General features: G+C 39.0%; 1 protein-coding gene across 8 annotated transcripts in view; it reads right to left on the bottom strand.

The window, feature by feature from the left end:
• abr (ABR activator of RhoGEF and GTPase) overlaps window positions 1–26,378 on the bottom strand; it is a 104,516-nt gene that overhangs the window by 44,382 nt on the left and 33,756 nt on the right. For 3 of the 8 annotated variants that reach the window (XM_067494799.1, XM_067494800.1, XM_067494801.1), the window contains exons 2-8: window positions 19,542–19,723; window positions 13,215–13,313; window positions 11,339–11,524; window positions 6,531–6,638; window positions 5,181–5,241; window positions 873–925; window positions 39–179 (exon numbers count right to left, since the gene is read on the bottom strand). In XM_067494799.1, the coding sequence (XP_067350900.1) occupies window positions 39–179; window positions 873–925; window positions 5,181–5,241; window positions 6,531–6,638; window positions 11,339–11,524; window positions 13,215–13,313; window positions 19,542–19,723 (830 nt within the window). Of the gene's footprint in view, window positions 1–38; window positions 180–872; window positions 926–4,838; window positions 4,915–5,180; window positions 5,242–6,530; window positions 6,639–11,338; window positions 11,525–13,214; window positions 13,314–16,068; window positions 16,248–19,529; window positions 19,724–24,106; window positions 24,226–26,378 lie in introns of those variants that run through there. The other 5 variants (XM_067494802.1, XM_067494807.1, XM_067494803.1 and 2 more) reach the window with 5 other exon arrangements.

Here is a 26,378-nt window from a genome sequence, read left to right as displayed (position 1 = left end):
CTGATTTACTGTGATCACACATAAGAAATTACACACACCTCTCCCTTGGGCGTGGTGACAGCGGTCCTCCGAGGGTCAATGTCCTCATTGATGGAGGAGAGAAAGTTCTGAGATATCCGCAGAGCATCCTGCAGGAGGGGGAAGTCTGGGTGGTCCTTAGGAGTGTGTTTTAACAAGTCCTGAAACACATGGACAAAACATGTAAGGTCACATGGACACACACAGTTGTAGTCTGTGCTGCAGATGTGAACACAAAAATAACTGTTGGTGTGATCAGCAGCTAGCAATGGAATTCTATTTAGCATTTGAAATACAGTACCCTCCTAATTTACTTGCTTACACTTAACAGCACTCCAAATTTTCAAAATACAGCCAAACCACAGAGCCAGTGAAGACTTAAACAGCTGTTATCCTTAGTTTGCAAGAATGACAGCAGCAGGATGTATGTATTCCACACACAGTAGCCACAGTACTATTGGTAGAGATTTGCTGTTCTGACAGCTTTTATGGACATGTATTAATAAGATACACTCCAGCAACATAACTATACACATCCATGCATCTCTGTTCTCTTGATTGGCAGCTTCCACTTTATTGATACATAAGCTGGGAGTCCAATGATAAACATCAAAGGGGACTTTTCAAGAATGGAACTGCACATATGGATCTGCTAACCAAGAATAAACATGCATAACAGTTAACATTTTCCTGTCTAGGGTGGATATTCTATGAAGAATGTGGAGGGTATATACTTTAGCATGGCTGTATTTGTTTCAAATGATTGAAAACATATTTTCTCAATCATTACTACTGATATGGTTTGTTGCTTGAAATGATCCTTTAAAGCTATGCAAGTGCAACTTGGTACTCACATGAAGGACCAGGGTGCTTCTGGTTACACGGTCAATTGGTTTGTAAAGGAGAGCTGTGGGGAGAGAATAGCAAGGTGATGAGTCAGTGTCCCTCACACACAAACACACACGTAAATTCACACAAAGGAGGTAGCAGGTCCAGGACAAAAATTCTCCTCATGCTGAGTTAAACACACCATCTGTAGTTTGACCAGTAATGAGTCTAAGGTTGACATTTAACTTAATTATAGGGAGCATCCGCATTGCTGAATTGTCCTTTGTCAAAACATGCAGCCGACCTGGTCAGATACTCGAGGGATGCAGTATGCAATGGCACAATAAAGGGCTGGATGCACCCACACGAGCACACACACACACACACACACACACGCATCTGTATGCAAGCTACTTAACAGGCAGTCCATCTCCAGGGTTTGATGCTGCAGCCTGTTATTGGTTCCTAAAATGTTTGCTTCCACTGCATACTGAGGCTGCTACTAGGTGAACTACAGCCTGCCTGGACATGGACTTTAAGAGTCGCTCTGAAACACACATATACAAAAACTGCACAAATGGATGAAATAGAAAAAGACATGTGTCCAAATACCAACATTCCTGTTTCTAAGTCACATCTTAAATCTGCAACATCACTTTTAGCTGGTTTGTCATAGGATGGCTTTGCCGTTGTGGTAGTGCAGCTAGTCTAGGTGAGAAACACCCACAAAACAGGACAGAGGAAAGACAATGAGAGAAAATGGGCAAAAAATGACAAAGGGGAGAAATAGTCAGCAAGAAAGACGGCAGATGTGAGGTGCCCTAGGGAGAAATAAAAATAAGAAGAGCACCCACGTATAGATGTAAAATTAAAGGATTTTTTTCTGGTTTTTCTTTGTCAGAACTGGGTCCAGCCGTCGTTTAATGAACTGCCAACAATGTCTCAAGGTCTCAAAATAATAATGCCACTGGTATCAGAGTTCTTTAAAAAACATATAATAGTGTCGCTCTGTACATGTGCTCAGAAACAGCAAAGAAAAAAGTAAATAGTATGCAAAAAAGATCCACCAGAAGCACCTTCTGTATGCATGGCAGGTCACCCCTGACAGACAGTCCAGAGAAAGGCAGAAACATGTTACACTTATCTGTTTAAACTATTGAACACTGCTCCCTTCAGCTCTACAGTTGTACAGGCATATAGTCCCGCTTCCCCTCTTCCTTTGTACTCTCACTTTTTAGTGCTCATTCTCTTTCCTTCTCACCTTCTCTATCAATTACAACAAAATAGTGAGCAAAAACCTACACACAACATGGTCCTAAACTTTACACACTCATTAATACAAACATACACAGTCAGCTACTATACTGTATAAGACCAAATAGAATCTTCTAGAGGGTATTGCTGATGCACTTTTAAGTTTCTCCCCTCTGTGGACATTAATAATGTGGCCCCCCATCAGTGGTTCTGGCTCAGCGAACCAATGCTGCTACCTTCTGGAGGATTTACGACGGGTTTTGCTAAGGTTCTGAACACATCTAATTATGAGTGGGGACAGAAAGGGTGAATTTAGGTTACGTTGGATACACCACAGGTACCACAAAGTACATGTGCTTGTACTTCTTTAGTTGTAGGAGTGTTAATTGTTAGTACAGTCAGTATATAAGCTGATATGTTCGAATCATATTATGACAATGCTAACGTGCTAATGTTTAGCAGGTCCAGGAACCCCAGGACCCACAACATGATAAGTGTTGTAGACATGTTATGTCTATTAGCAGTATTGGACAGAGCTGACATGTTATGTCAACCCATCAGATATATTTCAGTCTGTGCAGGACATATAATAAAAAACTAAAGGTTTTCAGAGACCTGTCAATGCAACTTATCCTGGCACATCCTCAATTGTTGCTGAACTACACCAAAAGGAGACTTATCAGAAACCCTGTTTAGTGCTCTTTTTTCTATATAGGCAGAAACAGCTATGTTAAAGGACTCAGATTTCCAGGAAAACATCATATCCTGAATACAATCAAAGAGCAGACAAGTAGTATTGTCAAGATATTAATGTGTAAAAAAAACAGTACTAATGAGGGACAAATATATGATGATCTTAGGAAACATGTTTGCTATTTATATGTGTTTTGGGCTATTAAAGTTTTACAAACATGAACAAGATCTGGAAGGAAGTGGGAATTTCAACGTATGAGTAAGTTTGGGAAGACTAAGAAAGAAAATCTGTCAGAGAGATGCAGATCATCGAAAGCTGATGATCTGCCAGGGAGGCGCCTTCGATTGGTCCTGTTCTCAAGGTCATCTTGATGACTTGGCTGATGCATAGACAGTGCATCTTTATTGATAAGGGAACCATGTGGGCAAAGTCTTTACACAGACACGGCACAGTGCTTTATGTCTATAGCCAGGACATGGGGACAGCCAGCTTTCAACCCTCGATATTTGGCAAGACATTCCGCTACAAACGCCAGGCATGAGCCGTGAAGGAGGACGAGAAGGACAGCATTAGACAGAGAGGAGGGGGAACATAAAAAAGGCAGACTGACAGATAGGGCCTATAAGGATTAAAGAAAAAGAGCAAATAGTAGCGGTTCAGAGCAAAAGCTTTACATGTGAAACAGGGTGTCTGATGCTTGCTTGACTCAGTGTGTTGCTATTTGCATCCATTCAGTAGGAAGTGTCATAAACATAAAACCGCTAGATTTATTACACGTAACAATTTATAAATGAGGCTCTCACATTGATTTATCTCAATGAAGAAAGACACAAAGGCTGACTTTAATTCATTTGGCTGGGGCCAAGTTAAATCATAATAAGGGCAAAAACAAGGATGGACAAACGAGTATTTGGAAGAAATGTGGTTTTACAGAGGTTTAAAGAATGATAAGAGAAGAGGCAGAGAAATCCCTACAGCACCTTACCATGTAATTAAGCAACTGCAATATAAATACTAATCAAAGCAACTGCCCCGAGTGCTGACGAACACTGATTGTTGAGGGAATATGAAACTACTTTCATGCTACTTAAGTACCCAGATAACCTGTTGTTAAAGAAACAAATCTCATAGTTGTCTTGTGTAATAGAGTGTAGTCTCAGGTGTAAAGATGCAAAAACAATGAGCTTAAAAACAAAAAGGCTGTTTAGAGTCTTTCTCATTTACAATGTATAAATTAACAGACACTTCACAGGTACATGATACTGAAAATTGATACATATAAACACACACACCTCTGTCTATCGGCGTGACAAAGCCACACAATTTACTCATCATGTTGCTTATCATTGCATATTTTGGACAGCCTTCAATTTCCTTTAATGTCTTGCAGCACAAGGTTTGTCTCCTGGTGTAGTTGGGCAGAATCCCCAAAACACATTTCAGTTTGCAATACGTCAGCAAAGTGCAGGTATGTTACAGCCTCCCTATTCATTCACACAGAAGACTTGTTCTGATCCTGAGGTGGTAAGTGTCTCTATAAGGAGCACTCTGGAGCTCGCTAATAGACACAGACACAGCCACACACAGAAAGAAGACACCGTTCCTCTGGATTTTCTGTACGTTAGAAGACATTAACGTTTGGAATCTGCCAGTCCTGCTGAGCAACATATTCCAAGGGATCAACACTCAGCAATCACACAAAAGACACGCATTTTATCACTTCAATTTTGTGTGCTGCAGCATATAAATGTAGAGAAAAAAAGCCCAATTAAGGTAAGAAATCATCATCGGGACGACAGCACCTGGATATCATAAGGATCTACAAAAGGTCCAAATATTAATCATGTACACCAGCATCCCAAATTAGAAACTGACAGATTAATACTAACTGTCTAAACTTTACAGCAAACACACTGCCCTTACAATGTTCCACAGAATCAATGACACATACATCCATGCTCATGTAAAAATGACAGGAAAAAGGAAAAACAACACTCCAGGTTGCCTTAAAAAGCAGCGGTAGCTCGTATCATGCAATAATTACCGTATGTGCAGTTACAACACAGTCTGAGGACCAGAAGCACCTCCATATCACTCTTCTCCTCTCCTCACTTGGTTCTCCTGCCCAGTCTTTTCTCAGGCAGAGAGAGACACAGACAGCGAGAGAGCGAAAGCAAGATAGCAAGAGAGAATGAAGGAGAGAGTGCAAGCGTATGTGTGTGTTCGTGTGTGTGTGTATGAGCACCATTTGCCTCCCAAAGCCCGCCACTGCATACACAATTAGAAGGGGCAGGACTAAAGCCTAAACCACCAAGCCAGCCTAGTCAGACATACATGAACACACACACACACACACACACACACACACACACACACACACACTTACCCTCCATTGAGACAGTTGTGGTGCAATCCTTGGAGTCTTTAGGACATTTTACTTTCAGGTTCTGAAAAAGCAATGATAATCAACAGGGATGATCAATTTGATTTATTAATACACAATATACAACCATGCTTGCCCCCCCAACACACACACACACACACACACACACACACACACATACACACACACCCTTCTGTACTTGCTCTACTGAAGCTGACAGAACTAATGAAGAAGTATAGCGTCATTGCAGCAGACGGCTGAAGGAGGCTGGATAATGCAATGTTCACATGCTGACGTCTCAGTGTTTTGTCTTTTACTGTGTACAGCCAAGAAGCCAATAAAATTGGCAGTGTACATTAGGGTTTTGATTAACATCCCTAAAATTGGGTAGTCTACTCTGCCATATATTTTACTTGGATTAGTATTATAATGGGAGTTGATTTGATAAAATACATTTCTATTTAATTTAAATGTCTATTCCAAGCATTTTGTAAAAGTTCTTTTCATTTTTGCTTTTGTCCCTCGTGCAAATTTTAGGTGAGTGGCAATGTACAGTCGAGCATATAAACAAAAGAATTAAAGGTGATTTGGGATTTTCAGTTATCAGGTGTTGATTAGTCAGAGATGGTGTTAATTACGCACCATAAAATAATTTTGTTAAAATTTATAAGACCTCTAGAAATCCTCTCCTCCATACGAGCAACAAATACTAAATATATTCCCCTGACTGAAACTATGTGTTGAAGCACAGTAAACTTACGATAGTCCAAACCTACTGCTGTGAATCGCACTTCTAATCTGTCAGTAACTAATAAGCTTAAATATGCTAGGTGTAGCATATTTTCACACCAATATGCTGGATCTGTTAGGTGTAAACTAGTGTTCCTCAAATAAAACAACCCTTAAACACTGTTGCTTTCTGTCTAAAAGAGGATGTTTGATTTGTCCTGCTTCCCCTCTTTGCTGTTGATCCATCATTTTTGCCTTCTTCTTTACTAAAAATGGTTAATGTGGCACCTGAGACCCACTGGCAGTTAGTTTATTATTGAATGGACTTTTTCTTGTCAGGGAAGTTTTGTTTCCGCATCAAGCATTTGTGTCATCAGACTGTGTCAGAGTAATTCAAATTAATAATCAAATCCAACGTAATGAAGATTTAACGATTATTTATTTCAGAAAATGTAATTATTTATATTTACAGCTAAATATGACTATTGATTGTTGTTAAAATGTGACAGCAACTTTGATTATGAGACAACATTATAACCATGTACTGAAACTAATACATTCTGCATTGTTGCTATTCCTGCACATCTGTTCTGTGAGTCTCTTAAAATTGAAGGATAAACTTACCTCAGATATCTTTTGGAACTGACTGTTGGCTTGGCTGCATTTCTCTGCTGTCTCTAGTGCCACCTTGTAGTTGTCCACAAAAGCCTTGTACACTCCCAGCTGGCTGGCCTGGGTCAAAGGAAAAGACACAGTATAAGACACTGTGTTGTTCAACCAGTATACACACAGTATACCCACCCCCCCCCACACACACACAATGTTACATGTATACAACATAGTGTTGCCTGTGCACACAATTAGATAATATTCCCATGATTCCACTCCTCTGGTAGCTCTGTGCAATCCTCTTTCCTTTCATTAACAGCCCCTCTCTGCAGCACTGTGTGTGCATTGTAACACAAGCTGCATGCCAGCAGTGCATCAATATGCATCCTGCTACAGCTATACTTGAATTGGCAAGGCTCAAGAATCACCTGCATGCAATTACAGCAATGTGATTAGATTCAGCTGGACAGAAAATGAGTAAGACTTGGTACTTTTGTTCTTAAAAACCCCTCTCCTTCCACAGCATTTTCATTTCCTCTCCTTCCACTTCCCCTTAGATTGTGTAGTGGAGAGCTTGGCTCGTGAGAGGAGCTGTGAGGGAATCATCTGGTCTTGCGACACTTAAAATATGTGCAGATCAATACAGTCTTAGTAAGAGGAGTTTATAAAAGAAATAAGACAACAGCAACCCAGTTATTCTGTCATCTAGACAAGAAGTCCTCCAAACAAGTATATGTATCATCTTACTGTATTTCCACAGAAAAAGATTTTTGACTTGGCAGCTTGTGTGGAAAGTAAAAACCAAGCAGAATGACGTTATAATATTTGATCAGGTCATGTTGTTCGAGCACACCGTGACCAAAATGAATCCACCAAAAGCTTCTCTCGTCACTGCGACGTAGGGAATTGAGTAATCTTCTAAACAAAGTGCCTACACTACAAACAACAAGTTCACATGTCAAAGTGGTGGGTGGGATAACAACAGCTTGTGTCTGCGAGCGGGGGTGGAAAGGAGAAGATGTAGTCAAAGGGAAAAAAAAAAGAGGGAGAAAGAGAAAGAGGACAGTAAGTGTTGACCAAAAATACTACACTTTCTAGCTGATAAAAATGCCCGTAGGTCATTTAATTCCTGACTGACATCTTAGGCAAAAGAAGGCTGTAGTTTCACATATCTGTTCTATCAGCGTGTTTACCATTTAGCAATTTCTATATCCTGCACTTGCAGTTACTGTATGTAACACAAACGCTTCCCGTGCTACTTTATTACTGAAATAGTACCTGATCTTTTTTTACCTGTCAATGTGTTGCTGTAACAAGTGACTTTCACCCTTGGGGATCAATAAAGTTGTTTTGTCTTGTTCTGGATCTGGGTCTGGGTCTGGGTCTGGGTCTTAGTCTTGTCTTGCCACACCTTACAGTTACTTAAAAAATGGTGGCACAAGCTCAGAAATGCTTTCAGATTATTAGCCTCCCCCCATACCTTTCAGATTGATGATGCAAGCAAGACTTTTTTTTCCGCTTTATGTCTCCAAGGACTTTGACAATTTAGTGGGTCAAATGCAATCCTGGCAGTCTCAGGCTGCATCTGAGCCCTTTCTTGATTGAAAAAGGTGAGAAACGCAGAACTGTAGCCAGCTTTTACCCCCGGTCTGTCTGTTCTCTGTAGCTCTGTGGCTCTGTGTTGGGCCGATGGACTCCATGGTGCTGTCAAAGAGCAGTAGGGAGTAGACCAGCTAATTACACTGCCATCTGTACTCTGACACTACCACTCTGACTAAATGTTTAGCTGCCATATTACACGCTCATGTACGCACATATATATGCAGCACAGATGGGAGCGGATGACTACACTAATAAGTGTCACTTGGTGGTGTGACTCATGAAGTCCCTAGACAAGGGAGTGGTGCTTGGGGGTGAGAGGAAACACGTTAAAAAAGAATCAAATTTGTACATGAAAGCTCAAACCTCTGCTACTAAATATAACACTCATATAGCATCTTGTAATGTTTCACAGAATCCTAATTTTCAGTACATTTTCAGTTCATGGAAACATGAACTACGTAGTTCATTGTTGGACACCGACTGGTTTTCATTTCTGAAAAGATAACTGCCTTTTAGTATCAATACCAAAAAACTGTGTTGTTTCTTCTTCATAGCTCATTCGGAACAATATAATCACATGACATGAAAGAGGCCAAGTGTGTGCCATGCAACAGTTCACTGCTATACACAAGCTAAACAAAAGAAAAAAGCTTATTAGATAAAATAAATGAGCGGGGATTTAAAGAATAATAAGACTGATCAGTAACCATTTTCAACGCTTGTGCTGTGGATATGTTTTAGTCACTATAAAAAATATAGAGACCAAAGGTACTATGGCTAGGTATAGTAGCTAATGACAGATGTTAACCATAGCTTAACAGCTACAAACAGATCCTTCTTCAACTAGACAAAATAAAGTCTGTTTTATCAGATTCTTTTCATTAAACCTGTCCTATTTCCAGACTATTAAATATTTACTGTACATACATTAGGAAAATTAAAAAAACTTTAGATCAACAACAGAAAAGGGTCAAAGGGTTTAGCAGATTTCTGATAGCACTGCCTGATAACTACTGTGGGGTCCAGTGAATCTAAATCTAATAGGAAGGGAGGGCTTTCATAGAAACACACAACTGTCTTTTGGGACATTTCACCGATCATCATTCTATCTTCATGCAAAGTGTACTTTATACATACAGGGACAATACAGGGATCTTTTGAGTTTACATTGTACCTATTGTCACACTAATTGAATTATAAGTTAGTATCTGAAACATGAGATCAGCATGGCAGGGGCCTTTATTAGAAAAGGTAAAAATTGTATTAAGACCAGTCATAATGATGGCATGAGATTTGCTCATTAGTTATTCTAGCACAGTTCCACACCCATAGAATTGCAAGGTGTGTACAAATCTGTCACTGAGAAACTGCTGTGAACAAACGGAACACAATCTTGTAACATCTCAGTTTTGTTTCAAAATACACGATCACAAACTTCACAGTGATAAGGTTTGCAGTGTATTGTTTAGTCTGCAAAAAGTCAAAGATCCTGACTCTTACAGACATGAACTCTCATTTTGTCTCGATTTGTTTTGTGTCACATTTTTAAAAAATGCTTCTGTTCCAGCAACAGATCAGTGAATCACAGGCCTACAGAGCAGACATACAGTATTTTACACCTTCATACAGTAACTTCTCTTTTTGAAAGACTGAAACAGATGCCAAATTCTTAGTTCTGAAGCAATTATTTGTCTGAATTGGCATTACACCTGCTCCTGTTCTAGTCAAAACAACAGTAGCTTGGTGAGATGTTGCAGGATCCTGCATAATGATAATAATCCTGCACATCTGATTAACTCACAGATAGTTAGCAAAAATAAACCACATCTTAGATGAGATTCAAAAACATGGCATAAACTAAAGGAAATACAGCTGTACCATGTCTTTCCAAACATACTGTAGGATAGACATTGCTGAAGATTTAAATTTATTAAGAGGCTATATGATTTTCAATCATTATTTCAAGATCAAATCTATACCTATAATAATCTAGGGCTGCAGAATAAGTAAGTAATTCAACTGACCATTATCTTTAAAACTCCTATCACAAAATGAGGCAATAAAAGTCATACAAATAACTTGAAAGGAGAGAATAAAAAATAAGACAAAAACATCAATAGCATAATATATAGTAGTGCATAGACATAATAACGTGCCATAACGTGTATGAGTCCTAAAACCCAAAAATCGGTCAACATTTCTGCACTTCCGGTACCCTTGTTCCCAAATCTTATCGGATACTTCTAGCAAATGTATTTAGGCTTCCACCTGAACAAGACATGTAACTAACTTAATCTTCTTATGGCACTTATTTTATGCAACAATCCAAATGTCAATGAAAAATCCCAGCGACTTTTTGCGCTATAATCTGGGTTGTCCTAGAAACACAAACATGTCTACATCACCCTATAAACAAAAGTCATCGTTTTGTTGCCTTTTTTCTCTCATCTTGTGCTCCTGCCAACCATAGAGCAAAACCCTCTTATTACATTCACGTGGAGGAAACTGTAAACTATAATTAGCGTTTAAAGGCTGGGCATACTTACTTATATCTACACTACTGCTCACAGTACCAAATTTAATTTAAAATGGCTAATGTGGTTAACAAGTTTTGCTGATGACTGCTTCTGGATTGTACACACTAAATTCAAATTTCCTGTATAAACCAATTTTAATGGTCTTTATTTTTCCTACTAACAGCTCAGATTCTTAAATCTTATTTTAAAATCTCTATTACAGCTTGTTGCATCCAACTGTCTATAGTAAGCTAAAAAAAAAATTACACACTGCACTGTACATAGCACGCTCTTATTTTAAGTTATGTGCTCAGAAGCTTGGTTCATCTTACATTATCCTGTTTGCAAATTTGACAATGTAGTGATTTAACACAGAGGAAGGACAAACTCACTTTGTAACTTGCAGAAGCTTGGAGCTTTGCTAATTCCATACACAGACATGCACATTATTAAAAGAGTCTGTTTAAGCAACATAATTCAGTGACTTTATGGTAGACCAGAGGCTGAAACATTTCTGCTAATGCACTCACTCTTATACACAAACACACACATGAGCCACAATCAATTATGCACACAGTAAAATTTAGAATGGTGATTCACCGAGTACAAAATAGTGAGAGCATTTACATGTACCCTGCAAATCATAGGGGAGGAACACAAAAGCAGACCCACACACTGAATTTTCTCAGCCCACGTCACACTTACCAGCTTCTGGAACAAATGTCCGACAGTGACCTTCTCATCCCACTGCTGGATGTTGGGTAAGAGGGCGTCATAAAACTCCTTGTGGATCTCGAAGATGTCCTGGATTTTGTAGAAGATGGTTTCTATCTGTGACATAGTCAGGACAGGCTGGGAAGTTTGGACTGTAGCTTTTAATGGACGAATAGGCTGGACAGGCAAGAGAAAGGAAAACAGTTTTTGTGAACAAGACGTAGGTAATGCGAAGGCTGCCAAATACCGACTGTAAGTGCCTTAACATCGAGAATAGGAAAATGATTTAAATAACTGACAATGAGGTTTGTTTTACACACATGTTAAGAATAAAATGTGTTGAAGTTGAGAATAATTTAATTGCAGGCATTGACATTGTATATTAAAGCAGTAACTGTAGCAACCTAATTGAGCGAGTGCCCAAAAAAAATAATAACCCTATCTGCGGTCAGTGATGAGTCAGTCTCCTGCTGACTGCAAGGGTTGTATGGTGGCTAATCCGACAGGCTGACTCATTTGACTGACTGCAGACAAAAACTAGACACCCCGAGCATTGGGGGATTGTGTGATACCTCAAAGGTAGTTCCCAGTTAGCAGAGCAGCATAAGTGGAGGTTTTCACACACAGGGGTGAGTGTAAGTTCACCTATGTTTGTGAAGTCCCCAAAGTTCAAATCATATGTGGCTGCGTGTGTAAAAGGCAGGAAAAAAGAAAGCATGATTTAGGATGTGGTTATGCAAATGAAAGTGAACTGTTATGAAGGCAGCAGAGGCAACCTAGATTAAATTACATTATTGGTCCCATCTGAGAAGGACAATTTAAAAAACATGGCTGAAAATATTTCAGTGTGACAGACAGAGAGAGACGAGCAGAGGAGACAGAAAAGGAAATGAGAAGAGAGGAGCTTTTTAGTAATCTAGCATAGTCAGCCTTTTTGCTAGTATCAAGTTATAAATTCCCCAAACTGTTCTTGAGTCATGTGCAATCACTATTATAGCATCTGTGTGTTGTTAATCACTTCACTCTTAGAGTTTTGAATCTGTTCTATTTGTGCCATTTATTCTTTTAAGTATTTGACACGAGAGAAGAAAAACCAGCTCAGGCCAAATTTGTAACCACAGTTTGAAGGTGGATCTCCATCTCTCTGAAGCCCAGTTGAGGTGGGTTTATAGGAGTGTCTGTAAAATCAAGCTAAACAAATCAGACCACCATGTTTCTCTTGCCATACATCCTTATTGTGACTTTTCTCTTGGCCTGACTTTAATTTGGCAGTATAAACTACAAACTACAAAAAGTGCAATAAAGCAAAAACAAAGTGTGATCACAGCTTGTGTTTCGGACATTCATTGGGACATGTTCCCATTGGGGAAGTGCAGGACGACAAGAACAACCGCCTTCATTGGCTGAATTGTATAATGACTTGTTGCCTCACCACCTGGGGCCACAAGAAGGAAGTAAAAAAGTGACGGGATTCCTGCCTGTGTTGACAATTTTTTTTTTTTTTTTCACTTAACCATGACTAACTCTCAGCTTATTTGTGTAGTGTGACAGAACAATTTTACAGTGTAGCTTAATGTTGGACTTGATGTCAAACTCACTACATACTGGTGACATGGCAGAAAGTGGCTGTGTGGGACAGGATATGACATAGTGGCATTAGCATAGGGAAGTGTATAAAGTTAGTGTTTCAGGAAACTGTTTTCAGTTTGAACAATAACCACTGCTGACGTTCTCGCAGTTGAGGTGGGCTTGCTCAACACACACGCAGCAGCAGCAGCACTGCTACAGGAGCACTGGCACTGTGTTCCAAAAAACAAATGCATTGGTCAGTGAATTGTGTAGTGCAGACAAAGTTAGTGTGTCTCACCAGCAGCAGGGCTTCTAGCTGGTTAAGGTAGATCTCCTCGCTAGCCAAGAAGCCAGACAGCACCAGTTTCTTCATCTCCAGTCCTTTCTCGAGGTCTCCCTATAGATTAAACAAAGGGATGTAACACTGTGATATATATGCACTTACACATCTCTCTGGCTCACACACACAAAAACACACACACACACACCCTTTTTGATATATTTGTATCCAGCATTCATTTTGAAGCACTGCCATGCTACAGTAGCTAAACTCATTTCCTGCATAATGGCACCGTTACAACATCATACAAACATGATATTTACAACACACATGTTGTGCACTTAGAGTTTTTGCGCATTTCATAACATCTGAATGGCTTGTTTCCTCTGTGGAAAGTCATAGTCCATGTGCTCTCAGGCAAGCTGTTGTATTTTGGACTTCAACATTAGGGAAGTCACCACCCTGATTCTAATCATGTTTGAAAAAAACAATTATCAAAACAAGCCCTATTTTCATCCCTACACTTTAGTTTGACTAAAGACTCTCAAGACTTTGAAAGTGATTAAAGCGAGAAATAAAGCTGCAAGTCATGAGCCAGAAAAGATTAGTTACATTCTTTTACTCTTCCTGCTTATCCCTGCTGAAGCAGTGTGATACTGCCCCAGCAGTGAAACAGGCGAGTCAGACTCACTTCCATTCAGGCCCATAACAAATTTATACAGTATATTATTATATTTTGGGTGTAACTCAAGAGCATAAATCTTGAAAGAAGACAAGAGCATAAGTGTTGTTCCCAATAAAAATGTGTCAAGACTAAATACCTGGACCTTGTAAACTTCAATAACTAGGTTTCTATTTAATTGTCAGTATTATACTGTTTATATTGCTTATTCATCACTAATTAATGATAATGGTTTAGTTTTAAGGTTTTATTTTTTTGGGTAGTGTGTAATGAAGTACCTGAAGAAACAAATAAGAAATAGGTACTTACGTGGATCAGCGCTCACTGTTTAAGAGGCGAGTGCTGATCAATTCAAACATATTCCAGATGTTTGAAATCGTTCCTTCATCCTCTACTTTATTCATAAAATAAATTACAGACAATGTGAAGATGATGCTTGATGAAGGTAATGGTTTTTGTAGATGCAAAACAATTAGATATGAACATCATGATTCCCACCTTACTGTAAATGCTTCTAATTGACAGATCAGTTTTATCCATTGTTCATGTAAACTGTAACTCTTTTTTCCCTAATAAAGAGACACATATTAACAGTCAGATGGCACTGAAGTCTCACATATGTACTTTAAGGTAGGCTAAAGAACGTCCAAGCGGCAGAAAAGAAGATTAATTATTGACAAAGCTAGATCCCCATAATGATATCAGCACACCAGCTCTGCCTGATAAGACAAGGAAGGAGCCATGACCTCATCCTTTTAACCCTATCATGTCTGACACTGATTTTATTCCCCGGGATTTAGGGGTTGCTGTGTATTGTCTAACTAGGTATGCTATATGCACAATATGATTATTACAGAATTATTAGAAATGAACTTGCAAGAGAATCTTAGTGAAACTATGATTTTGTCCTGCTTCCAAAATATGTAACTGCAAATCACAAAGCATTTAGCAAAGTTTATCAAGCAATAAATGGGAGAAATCATGTTTTAATGCAAAAAGGGGATCTTACATATAAAAAGGCATACATATTGAAATAATTTGATCAATCTGATTTGGAATTATATATGTATTTTTCTCACTGAAATTGTTGGCGATAGGTATAGGCGATGATTGCTTTTGCGTTTTGCCAGCAAATGTATTTACTGCAGTAAAGTTTGAGCTTTTAAGACGCTTCTCAATGTGTCTGGTATTCCTTGAATGAAACTGAAAGACTTTAAGCAACTCTAGATATCAGTCACACTTAAAAGTCTTTGACACACTCACTCCAGCACTCACTTTGTCTTTTAGGCAACACAAACCATATGCATTACCCACATCTTCTGACATGTTTTTAATTTTTATTGAAATAATATCCCACAGCAACATGGAGCAGCTTTTCTTAGCTCTTCTTAGTCTGAAGCACACTGACAGATTCCCTGTAGTTGCCCTGACCTTCAGACTAAACAACACAGACTGATACATTTCACTTTCAGAGTAAACACACAGAAGTACAAGGATCTGTGTGTTTGTTGGTAACGTGCAAAGCTTGCTCCTTTAGTGACAAATATGTCACAGCAGGATGAAAAAAAAGGCAGGAAAGGAAGGGAAAAACTCCTTTTTCCCCCTCAACAGCGGGGATATTTTCCTTCTGCTGCACAAAGAGCTACTGTGTGACTTGATGGCAAGATGAGAAACACATAACCATTGAAAGGATTTTGACAACCTGCTCCTCTACAAGAACTATGTTTAACTTTTTACACAAAGAAATGTGCTTTTGTTTTGTGGCCTCTGTTCTCATTCTGTGTGATGACCAAGCTGACTAGACTAGAAACAACATGAGCAGCACTGCTTTTTTGTCAATTCATCAACTAGGAGGAGACACAAAACCACACAAAAGCTTCTTAATATGCAGAAGTTACTGTGAGAAGCAGAAACCAGATGCTTTTAAAAAGCTGCAGAGTAAAGGAGACATGTGCTCCCCAGTAGCTGCCGCATCAAGCCATGCTGAGACACTAATGGCTGTCACACACACACACACTCAGCAGCACAGATGGCTCATAGGCACATGTAGCAGCACATAGTGATGCCACATCACACCAAGACAGCAATAAGACTATATTTAGCCAAGCTTTCTAGACTTGTCTGAGTGTTAGAACTGCAAATGGCTACATTTGTGCATTGGTGTTTTTTCCCTGCATCCAGCTGTCTCACCTTGAACTGTCTATGTACCAGAGTGATAGGGTCCAGCTCCCCATCTCCATATTCAAACACCTCCTCCTCCTCCAGGACCCTGTCCAAGTAGCACAGCACCTCCTCCTCTTCCTCCTCCATTATTCTTCCTCTCCTTATCGCTCAGTCCTCCTCCTCCTCCTCCTCCTCCTCCTTTCCTCTATCTACCTGTGATTCTCTTCTTCTGGGCCTGCCTAGACACATAAGTGTTTTCCCTTCAGAGCAAGTCGTCTGGACACTGAGAGAGATGGATAGAAAGAGAAAGGACCCCGCCTACGCAACCCCACCCCCTTCCTCTGCTGGGCTTCCTGGTGTGTGTCTGTGCGTTACACTGTTGCACTACCCTCCCTATTCATGCCCCTCCCCTAACAACAAACACTATCCAGGCACTTCCTTGATGGCTATTTTAGCAGTTTTAGTTTCAGTGCTTCACGGGAATGGTCAGCCTGCTTATTTCTTTCTTCTAGCCAGGCAAAAGCCACTTCCTCATCAGAAAAACAAACAGCTTTTGACTTTCTGGCATCACAGAGTTCATTTTTGTCTCCTCCTTACTGGCCATCGTCTCTTTATTGATCTGCTGAGAGCCTTACGGTAGATGTTGAGCTGAGAGTAGCTGATGTGCTGCCGGTGCAGCTGATTCTCATTACAGCCTACATAGTTTACTGGTTTACAGCAGTTTTACACAGGCAGAACACACGGTTAAATCACAAGTTTGTGTTTGTGTGCACGAAGCTAAGTAAAGTATCCATTGACTCTGGTTACAGAGTCAGATTTTAATGATTGAACTCAAGAGTTGGTGCGTATTTGTGAATGAGTACAATTCATTCATTATGACCTCTGACCTGCCTCATGGCCACTGGATTCCACTTCACAGGAAATGACCCTCTAGACTCTAGATTTTCCTCAAATTCAACTCTCTGTAGTTCTTTGGCCTTAAGTTTTACCCCTTCTGTTTATCCCAAACCTAATTTTTGCTACATGAAGAATAATTTATAAAACTCTAGGCCAGTTCTTACAATCTAACCTATGTTTTATAGTCAGGATTATTTTAGAGGACTTTAGAAGATCATTGGAAAAATGAATCAGAATAAATGTATGCATGTGGCGTCACAACCATTACAAGGCATTAATATGAGTGGAGGAAATAGGGGAGATAAAATTATTGCCAGAGCAAAAAGAAGAACATAACGGAGAATAAATATGTCAAGGAGCATTAAAAGCAGAGGAAGAAAACATAAATCAAATTAAACCATCTGATTTGATTAGCCTAATTGACAAATTTGCTTTACACCACATTACCTTCCCACATCCTCCTTTTAAACAAAGAAGGGAAATCTAAAGAGCAACAGGCCATCTGTATTTCAGAAAATGAAAGGGCCATGCAAACTCAATGTAAGGAAAATTCAAATTAACAAGGTACTTGGGACAGGACAATTCAGTGGGAGGAACTTTAGATTCCACAAGAAGACATAACATAAATTCTGAACCAACAGACTTGTGTAGTATTAAATGAGCTCACACTTTGAACTATTTGGACTCAGTTTGCTGTAGTGCAAGGAGCCAGAAGACACAGAAAGGACAAAATGGATAAGTTAATACTAAACAAAACCAGCAAGTTTGGCTTCTAGAAGGTCGAAAAATTTAAATGTGTAATACTTTGATGAAAACCCTGTAAGGTCAGAGCCAATTGACATTACCCTTTAATATACCCAGTTATGTAACATAGTCAAGATATGAGCAAAATAAGGCTATTATTTCTGTTTGTGTTAATGACAATGTCATTGGTTTTCATTAAGGTGACTTATTTACTGAGCTCTAGCCTCTTTACTTACGTAGTTTTCAACATTTAAAAATATAGTTTCATCTGTTCTTACTTTTTTTACCCTCTAGATGGAGACACATTTTCATTTTCATGAGCTGACTCCAAATTGAGTGACTCACCATGGACAAATATATCAATAAGCTTAATAATTCATAAACCACGGTTATTAAAAGAATAATCATGAGCAAGGAAGAGAAGAGTGAAGAATTAGAATGGAACTCTCACTGAGAAGACAGCAGGGAACACAGCTGCACACTGTGAAAAAAAGCACTGCTATACTATATGACAGGACCACAGACAATAAATTAAGCAAAACAAAAAAAAAAATTAAGTAGTGTTTATTATGAGTATGACTTAAGACTGCATTTCATGAACACTTTCGCATCAGATGTTTCAAATGTCTGGTTAGAATTCACTGAAAAAATCCAATTAAAACCATAAAGTTTTATATATTTCCTGTAGCAGCAGGAAATCTATAACAATGTGTGAATATTCTCCATTCACCCATAGACTGGCAGATCAGTGCTGGTGGTGTCGAACCCCTTTTGGGTCAGCTGTCATTTCCTACAGCACCATATTTACTGTGGCTAATTGCTAGCAATTACAGAGGGTTTAAGATCCTAGCCCTGAGAAAACTAAAACACTGTGATCACACAGACATCAGAAAGTTAGAGCCTAAGGTCAAATCAATTCAGGCAAATCTTCTATTACTAATTAGACGGGAACACACTGCCTGTATTACTGTTTTAAAATCCAAATAGGATGTTACAGTATTTAAAAGCTGTGTTTAAAGACAGCATTTTGACTAACAAGAAATTTAGCATTTTTTCCACTCATTTAAATTGGAAATGGATTAAAGTGAACATTAACATAATGACAGATGTGAAAACATTTAAAATTGTCATTTAGAAATAAAGCTTAAACTTATGTTGTGACAACTGAGCCCAGCTGTCACAGGGCAAGAGATGGGTGCACCTTGCTCATGTCGCCATTCTATCTCATGGCCGACACAGCGAGACCTACACAGACAGACAAACACGCACATTCACACCTATAGGCAATTGTAGAGTCACCACTAAACCGAACCTGCATATCTTTGGATTGTGGGAGGAAACCGGAGCACCCAGAGCAAACCCCACAAGCATGGGGAGAACATGCAAACTTTACAAAGAAAGGCCACAGTCGGTCTGGGACACAAATCCGCACCTTTCTAGCTGTGAGGTGGCAACAATAACCACTTCACCACGTCGCTGCATACTGATTCCAACTCGTCACATCTTAATGAATTTGCCTTAATCTAATAGTGGTGTAGAAATTAATTCATTAAAAAATACAGTTAATAATAATACACCAGCTATAGGTGAAAATTATATTGACTATAGTTGACACACAACCAAACAAACAAAAACTACCTGAACAGCACTAGACGCAACTAGGAAACTTGCCTGGAGGTGAAATGTTCCCGAGCGGTCATCTAGCATGTAATCACAACCTGGAAGATCCAGTCTATAATTTATGTCTCATGTAGAAGCGCAGTCCACAAGTTCAACTGATTTGTACCAGCATCTTTGGTGTTTGTGTGTGCGTGTGCGTGTGTGTGTGCGTGTGATAGAGAGAGTACATGCAATCTTACCCCATGCGGCAGGCCCTCTGGTGGTGTGGGGGAGACTGTTTCTCCGTCTGGCCCTTGGGGCACGCACAGCTGGGGCGACATGGTGGGCGATTCATCTATGTAGGGCAGTGTCTCAGAGCCATCCTGTGACTTGACATCCTCTGCCCCGTCACCCTCATAGCCATCTGTGTTGTAGTTGAAGTCTGGGGGGGAGAGAGAAAGATCCTGGTTAGTATTTCACCACAGAGAAAAAAAAGCCATCACTGGACTCCAGTTACTCACAACAGGTCTGTCAGAACAATCCAGTATTTTCTCAAGGATATTTTTTAAGCCCCAAATTCTCCTTTTACTGATTACCTATTGTGTTAGATTAGTAGCTATTAAATGTGAAGTAAATGTAACCAAGAGGATTAAAAGCATTTTGGAGGATCTTTGTTACATGTAACAAACACATTAGGAGAGAGTGTGAATTGAAAGCATTCTATAGAAAATGTATGCAAGGAGAGGGCATGTAGTTACTTTTTAAATGTGACACTTAACTGGGCACTGCTGAAGCTAAAACATGACCACAACAGCATGAAACAGTCCAGTTGGGCTGGTTTTAGGGCTCATCTGCCTATGTAATTAATCTGCTTTTCAGAAGTGTTGTGCTGAGCATGCTACAGTATATATTAGGCTAAGGGTTCAGTACTGAGGTTGAAATTCATGTCCTATGACACCACATGCATTCAGGCCTGAGTAACAGTGACAGCTTCAGTGGAACAACTCTGAACGACTCCTGCTCTGCTTTCAAAAGATCCCTGGTAAAGAAAACTGGAATAACAAAAGGGGATAGAGGAATGTAAAAAGCTTGTGTGACTTAAAAAGATATCAGACAGATATGTGGCAATAACAAACTAAAAAAATGTTTTTTGTTCTTTTACTGTAAGGAAGTAAAAGTGCATCTAAATCTGATACTGTTTTACGGTGTATTCATGGACTCTAAGCACCAAAGCTTGTGTAACTGTTACAAAAAGCCATACAGCAGTGGGCTGGAGTAAAAGCTGAACCAAATGTTTGTCAAGTGAATCATGTGGGAGGTGTGTAGGTGTGCTTATCTGCCTGCATATAACCTGTGCTGAGCTCAAACCACCACTTTATAAAGTCCAACTCATCACCATTTCACAGACATACATGTGCTTGACTGGGGTGTGTGTGTGTGTAAGAATACCAGACTCTAATGAGCCACAGAGGTCAAGCTCAACATACAAAAAAGCTAATGTTTATGGGTGCTAAGAGCGGTCGACACACCACCTTCTGTCACCTTCCAAAACGGACCACAATACACAGTCACTGTACCACCCACCTGCCAATCAAAATAAAAAAAAAAAAGAAATTGCCTCCATCTGTTAGTTGCATGTGAGCTTGTAAACAGACCGACTTCACGGTCACCATATGGTTTATTTATAGCTGTTGGGGAAATATTTTACAAATGGTGCATTTCAATCTTGGATGGCTTAGTGAAGCATGCCCAAAAACACAAACTGTGGTGAATCACAGCAAGATGACGCTAGTACAACATGCGACATTAAGGTGAGAGGGGCTGAGGTCATATTGTTTATCTAGCAATGCTCAGATCAGGCCACAGAAAAATGTGTGCATTTTCTTTTTTGTTTGCTTTCCCTTGGCACATCTTTCTCCCGTCTGTTCTCTGACTTCTCTGTGCACCTTCTGGCCTCATGAAAGGCCAGTTTGTCCCAGTCTGCTAAAGTTAAGTAAGAGCATGAGAGAGTATGGAGGAGAGAGGTGTTCTTGTTACAGTACTGTACCTCAGAAATGTATGCGGCATTTAAGCTCTCAAAAATAAACCTTAAAAAAATTAAAACCAAAGACTTAAAATTTCTCTCCAGCCCCACTGTTAAGACATGCAGAAGGTTAGATGAACTGGATACCAACCTTGCCTGAAGGTGGTGTTTGTTTTTTTAGTGTTTAGGCCTGTGACAGACTGACAACAACAAATGAATAGCACAGAAATCCTTCCATGTTGCACTCAACTAAACACTCATGTCTAGACAAGAAGCCCCGTTCCCTCCTTTCACAAAGATTCACTGTAGGCCTCGATTCATTTCTATCCCATATAGCAGCCATTCAGAAACACAAAACAGGTACATCAGGGACAAAGAGCTTTGGTTCTGTGTTTTTCTGTGCATACTTACAGTACAGCTGCACGACCACTCATGCATTTGCTCGTTTAATGTGTATGCAAATAAGCTGTTCTGTGTTTCATTGTAGACAGTTTGGAGCCTGTTTATTATTTAACCTTATTCTGTCTGATGGGCCATATTAATAAAAAACATGGATATGCATAAGGCAAAGACAACAGAAAGAGGCAGCTGTCAAAGTGTGCCCTTTGCTTGCCCACTCAGTGATGAGATCACACAAAGAACCAACACGCAGTCAATAAACAGAGGAAATCAAGGAGAAGAAATGCAGAGTGTGTTATAACTAACATTCAGATTATACCCATGTGTGAAGACAATGCCAAATATGTTCATATGATATTAAATGCAAAAATTCCCACTGTGTAGAAACTCTCTTCATAGGTCATCAGTCTCAGTCATCTGCTATTCTACATAGAAATTAGCAGGACGACAAAGCTCTTTGTTCTCAGAATGACTAATGAAGCTCATTATGCTTAATGAAACCTGTGTACAGTAAATATATAAGTAAATCGCATTTTAATTGACTACCACAAGCTATTAAAAAAGACATTGGCAGTAAAGTTGACATTTATTGATAAAATACATTGAATGAAATAATGGTGCTTACTTTAGTTTTTAAAAATGTGATTTGTGCTTGAGAAAACATAAAGGCATTAATGTTTCAATAATGAAAAGACAGGCTTTCTACACTTACATCTAACTACAGCAAAGCAATCATACTAGTAAATATCACTAACTACCTATACATGAAACTTAAATCCACCTCTGCACTCTGGGTTTAGTTTTTTCACAGAGGAATATTTAGTATTAGATCTGTTTCTTCACATTGACTGCTCTTGCACTATAAAGGACGGGATTTACAATCATAGACTGCAACACGCATACACCAGAGATACTGTCAGATCAGGAAGTTTGTACAATACGCATGTTCATAAATGAATTTAAATACTGTGTTCAGCAACACTGTGTCTGTAACATTTTCTTGACAACAGTTGAAACTCCAATCACATCTCCCCACTGCCTCACAAGAGTACATGCTCAGTGTGTTTACAGTATGAAGGCAAAGGCTAATGAACTACTACAAGTATGAAGGGTTTATTACAGAGAAAGCATCAGATATAACAGAGAGGAAGTGCGTACAGAGAGGGAGAAAATTACATAATGTATGTCATCCAGCTTATCGTTTACATATCAGAAAAAGAAGAAGCGTAACCAGGTAATTGAAAAGGCAATTACAGTCTATTAAAGTCAAGACTGAGCAGCAAAACAGATAAGACACTGTGAATATCAACTTCATGTGGATAGACAGCACCTGACAAGGTTTTTTTAATAATCAAATTGACAGAAAAGTTGTTGCGCTTTCTAAAATGACACTTTCATTTTAAAATCAACAACGTAACTCAAAAAATCTTTCTCAACAAGATACCATCATAAGACGCTCATAATGTTTATATCAGCACGTTTAACAGATATAACATGTCGAACGAGCTGAGCGAATCTGCTTGCAGCATTTGCTATTTGTTGTAAAGGTTTTTGGGATGCAAAGTAGGCTACGAACAAAACATTTGACAAACTTAATTACGACCACATGATGGAACTGTAAAAACAAAGTAGGTGAAATGTTTTTCAACTGATGAAGTAAAAGTATTTTGGCAATTTATCCAATATGTTTAATATATTTCATTTTGAAGCAGAGAGGTGACTGAACCAACAACCAACCAAACAACAGATAGACTGGCATATCCCTCCATGGGCCATGAAAGAATCAAGGTGCTAGCATAGCTAAAAACAGAGGGTGCTGGTGCCAGGTCTGCCATTGTAAATAGATGCCAGTTAAAATTAGAGAGGAAAAAGGGGAAAGATGATGTGCAATGTGACATGCACTGTCACAAATGACTTTGTAAGATTGTCTTAATAATCAAACAGAATATTGTTAGTGTAATGATGCTATGGAGCCGATTTTGTATAAACAAATATGGTCATTATGGTGGTCCACTACTTGGTCCACATGTGTAAATGTTTTTCTGCACACAGTCTGACAGGCTAAAATGTAGGTTGCCTCTGTCAACTAATGCCCTCTGACAACCACCATGCATGACAAACTGGAAAATTTAATGCTGCAGAGTCCGAAGAGAGGGAGTTTTACAGTGTCATCCGCACAAAACTATTATTACTGCTCATTAAAGCGCTACACAAAGATTCAGACCAAGACATAATTTCAAGTACAAGGATTAATGTGCAGAGGTGAAAAATCCTATTGAGAAATCAATATGGCCCTAGACGTTATTTCAGTGAAGTGAACCTACACAACCTAACGTATGCAGTCAAGAGCAACCCCCACAAAACATCACAGACAAGAGAAACTACACAAGGCACCTGACTTACCATTACTGGAAAGTAGAGAACGGATGGCACACGCAGTCTCAAAAAAGAAAGCCATGAGCGTGATGGTGTATGATAGTGAGTGGTGTCTCACCCAAAACACCTTTACTGGCAGCAGTCCATGTCACAAATGCAGTCAAGCTGTGTCATAATGTTCCCCTCTGGCGCCCTTTCTTCAACTCAGCTTCAGCAACACAAACTGAAAAGCTTGTGGTACAAAAATGTAGTGAGCTAGTTTGGAGCCGTTCAATACTTCCACTGTTAAAGGCATTTCAGATAACACTTATTTAAATGAAACAACAATGTTGTATTCAAATACACCCACAGCCAAGCAGGAAGCAACAAACGTGCACGTACTGTATGAAAGCTATAAACATGTTTAGACATCAATATGTTTCTCTGTCCACTGAATATTGCAAAAAAAAATGATCAAAAAGACTGTCCTGTCCTCTTATGGCTTACGGGTCATGGTTTGTAATCATAAAAATCAATAGTGTGGGTGTATGTGCATGAATTTTAGTCAGGCTCCATGTACAGTATTGTGCAAGGAACAAAGACTGGATTTCTAGTAACTCACTGGACTAGCAAGATAACGAAAAGCCAACATTACTCAAACCAATCAATTTAAAACTCATAAGCAGCTGCAGTGAAGCTAGTTGTGAACGAGTTAAATCTTCAAGTTTGAAAATTATTTAAATTTTGTTGACGTTGGAAGCTAATCCAGCAAGTGATGATTGGAATGATGAATCATATATAGTACTTTTGCAATGCACGGTTAGCGCATTTGTATGTTGAAAAACAACCTGTGAGGCTTATCAAATATCGGATTAGGTTAATCCCACATCATGGATTTATAAATGTGGACATTAAGGTAAGCATGATTTCCTGCATGATTTACAAAAGGTTCCTGCATGATTTCACAGACTTCTTTGTGACTGTTGTGGCATGAAAAGCCTGATTTGACAGAATCTGCAGCTAAATTGTAAAACAAAGTAAACTTTTCAAAAATAGATGCATTTCTTTACCCATTTTTGTCAACGATTCATTAAGAATCAAAAGGAAGAGTAAACATTGTCGAATACATACATTGTGATATGCACTACACTAACTATGCTTATTTAACCTAACTCGCGTTACTTTAATGCAACAGCCTCCATCATGATGATTTTTCTTCTGTGTTGTTCCTGCATTTCAGCCATTCTCCAGGTGTTGTTTGCAGTAAAACGGGGATGTCAATGAATGACTTTTGTTTGTGTTCCAACACAACCGTGTACAGAGTTCCAAAACTGTTTAACCCTGCTGTCATGCAGAACCATAACGAACTGGCCCTGCAACGGTTTGTATTTTAATTCAATCAACAACACATTTCAAGACCTAAGTAAATTTAAGTGCGCAAACTTTCAAAACAGTTACAGATTTTTGACAAATCTGCAAGTCTGCATGTGCTGACAGTAGCAGGATTAGAGAAAAAGCTTTAATTAAAATGTTGATGGCATATTGAGGATGGTTCAAACAAGTTTTAGATATGCATAATTTCTTCATGGAAGCCATACTTGTTTTCCCATTCTGCTGCATCACAGCAGTAATTGAAACAACTGTTCATCACAGCTATTGGAAATGTGTGCAGAATGCCAATGTAAAAACAGGAAGAGGATTGTTGGTCTATTTAGAGAAATTGATCATTATGTCATGTTCCACATGGCCAGTGAGTCCTTGGATAAAAACAACAAACAGAATTTACCTAGATATGCAAAATACATCACTAGGATTATAATGGTTTCATGTTTTTCCCACTACTGCTTTAAATATCAAACACACTAGTGTGTACTTTGTATTTTACATTTTTGATCTTGCTCATAGGCTCTGATGTGTGTTGATGGGGTCAGATCAATGACGCCCGAGTTAATAAGAATGGATTGCATTAGAAAACCTTTCAAACAAAGTAAATACACATACACACACGCAAAACACCTGAAATTGTAGATCACTTCAGCAACTGCATCATAAATTTACATGTTGCAGTGTGAGCAAAGGCCAATTGTGTTATATGCCCTTGAGTGTTAAAACAACTTTTTTAGCAGATTCCGGGTTTCTAGTTGACAAATATTAGATTAAAATCAAAGTAAGTATGTACTGTAGCTCTACTGTACTGTAAGTCAAATGTTTGCTGCTGAAATGTCCTTGTCATAACACCACTGTTTTGTTATTGTCTGTTTTCCAGGTTTGATTTTCAGCCACTCTGGTGGTTCATTGAAATGCAATGTGAGTCTGTTGT

Source organism: Channa argus, chromosome 24 (assembly GCF_033026475.1).
Source record: "Channa argus isolate prfri chromosome 24, Channa argus male v1.0, whole genome shotgun sequence".
NCBI lineage: Eukaryota > Metazoa > Chordata > Actinopteri > Anabantiformes > Channidae > Channa > Channa argus.
The sequence above is the reverse complement of the archived record's forward strand: the minus strand, read 5'-3'. Positions and strand labels throughout refer to the sequence as shown.